This window comes from Montipora foliosa, chromosome 3 (assembly GCF_036669935.1).
Source record: "Montipora foliosa isolate CH-2021 chromosome 3, ASM3666993v2, whole genome shotgun sequence".
NCBI classification, from domain to species: Eukaryota; Metazoa; Cnidaria; class Anthozoa; order Scleractinia; family Acroporidae; genus Montipora; species Montipora foliosa.
Genome location: NC_090871.1, coordinates 60,371,375 through 60,373,874, shown reverse-complemented (window position 1 = coordinate 60,373,874; position 2,500 = coordinate 60,371,375). Strand labels below are relative to the sequence as shown.

Sequence of the window (2,500 nt, the reverse complement as noted above, 5' to 3'; positions counted from 1 at the left end):
ACCAGCTAGTTTTCCAGTAATCTGCAAAACGACGACGTTAATTTACCAAATTTGAGGTTTTGATGACAACATGAGCAAACAAACGTGAGCCTTTTATTCTGTTAGTACTCTGAAACCACTCGTGCCAATTTTTAGAATCATTTGCCCACACAGTGCGAGGTGAGCGCGATGGAATAATCGATGAAGAGTTGCGACAGTGCAAAGTTGTATTTTACGGAGACGTTTTTGACATCGCAGTATTTTCATGAAACGTCTCCTCCGTTTGAATATGCGGCAAATGGTATTTTCGTTTTGCCAAAAATCAAAGAAATGGTTTGATTCTAGCTGATTCCTTGTCAAAAGAGATAGGCAATTTAGAACAAGAAACTTTCAAGCAGAAGCCTGCCATTTTACGAAAAAGGGATGCAATACTCATTCTTGCTAAAGAGACGTAACACCTGCATGTCTGCCTAACATCTCACCTGCATTCTCCGTATGACTCCCTCCAGCTGCGAAGGCTCCAACCTCATCCTCTGCGCTATTCTGATGGGTGGGGGCACACTTCCTCCGACTCCATTTGTGGGTGTCTGAGGCAGCGACACCTCCGCTAAGCCACCGTTACCAGCAAGGTAGTGCATCTGCACTGCTGCTGAATCATTCTTCAATGCTAAGAGCCCCTGCCAAACCACGGGATACCGCCGCAAAAGATCCAGGAGAGTATCAGGGTTTGCCTGCTGTGGAACGGAAGGCGCGGTGCTGTAATCAGAGTGCGGTGGTGGAGGGGGAGGTACCATCCCCGACGGGGATGCCAATGCAGGCGCCGAAGGCACGCCAATGGCAATTCCGGGAGAGTGAACTGCTAACGGTGGAGTCCCCACATTTGGTGGGGCAACGCCAGCAGGGTTGATGGGGATACCCACAGGAGAAAGCCCCACGGACACGGCTCGATTCGTATCATACAGCTGGGACTCATAACGTACAGGTGCTTGAGCGACATCATAAGAAGGACGGTGTACTTGTGTCGTGATTCCGTCCGGTGCGGGTTGTGTTGCTCTCGGTACCACATCCACGTGCGCCGGCAATGCCTCCCCAGCCTCTCGGGGCGGGGGCGGAGGCGGTGGGGGAGGGGGTGGGGATTCACCATTCGACAAACGGCGTCGTTTCGGTCTCGCACTTTCCTGGTTTTCCCAATCCCTTCTCCGTTCGTCTCTGTGCGGTTTATTGCGCGGTGAAGGACTACCCGTCTCTCGTGACAATTCTCTATCTTCCTTCGGCAGCCTATCGTCCGCAGAATGCCGCCTTGGTGGTTTCTCTTCAAATTCATCGCGATCGAATCTATTGTTCTCAGGTGCGGAATGTATATCTCTGTTGTCTAGTCTCTGTAAATCAGCGTCGACACTCGCTCTCTGCACATTAGCGGATAATGAGGCCGAATCAGTTGCCGCTTGGATGGCGGCTTCCTCCAAGCGCGCAGATTCTTGCTCTTGTTCTCTTTCTTCTTCTTCCTCGCCAAGAGACGCTCGGATGCGCTTGTGTTTCTTCCGTTTCTCTTTCTTATCCTTCCGTTTGACGCCCTTCTCAACCGGCGGTGGCGGTGATGCAGGAATCGGTACTTTATTATCGCTGCCTTCCTTGTTTGGCTGATCTCTCTCAGTCCTAGAGCCATTTCCTTGAGCGCGCGCTTCGTGCCAGTCTCGCTCTCCGCCGCTTTTACCCTTCTCGGTGATCTCCCCATCTTCAGCTCTACCTTTCTTCTCCTTACCCTCACCCGCTAACTTCTCCTCTGAAGCAGCTTCCAGTGTACTCAACGCTTCCTTCTCCTCGGGTGGTTCACCTTCAGGAGTTGGGGACCTGGGTTTTCTTTTCTTTCTCTCCTTTATCTTGCTTCGTTTCTCTTCCTGCTCAAAATCATGACTCGATGGCTTGCCATGCACTGAAGCTCGTTCTTCGTTCTCACTATAACCTCCACGCTCTCGGTCATGTCCATCCAAGAATTCCCTGGGACGGGTGTCTTTGCGTTCGCGTGGATCCTCGTACGAGCCCGAGCTACTTCGTTCATCGCGCCAGCGGTCTTGGTTTTCAGGATAAAATCGTTCATTTCCGCTATAATTTCCCTCCTCTCTTTCTCGCTCGCGACCACCACGTTCATGTCTCTGCCGTCCTTGTTCCTTTTCTCTCTCTCTCTGTCGACTGTAGTTGTAATCGCGCAGTTCTTGATCATAATCATCAGAATCGTATCCAGCCCCTTCGTACGGTCCACGGTAGCGCGCATGTCCTCTTTGGTGATAGCCACTGCCTTCTGGATACTCATACTCACCTCTATGCCAAGGTCGGTGATTTGACACATCTCGTCGCATATTGCCACGACCCCCGCGGCTCCTATCCCACCGGTTTTCGTAATACCCAGAGGCACCTCCTCGCCCTCGGGACCTCGGAGAGGAAGGCTCATATCTCCTGCTGTTGTTATCAGAGGGAACGGGTCGCTGCAATGCATCGTAAAAAAGCTGACGACTGTCACGGC

The 2,500-nt window shown here is 51.8% G+C and overlaps 1 protein-coding gene across 1 annotated transcript in view; it reads right to left on the bottom strand.

The window, feature by feature from the left end:
• Positions 1-2,500, bottom strand: part of LOC137997850 (msx2-interacting protein-like) — a 23,165-nt gene that overhangs the window by 5,186 nt on the left and 15,479 nt on the right. Inside the window, exon 10 of the mRNA XM_068844144.1 lies at positions 462-2,500. This exon is cut by the window's right edge and continues 13 nt beyond it. Within this exon, the coding sequence (XP_068700245.1) occupies positions 462-2,500 (2,039 nt within the window). The remainder of the gene's footprint in view (positions 1-461) is intronic.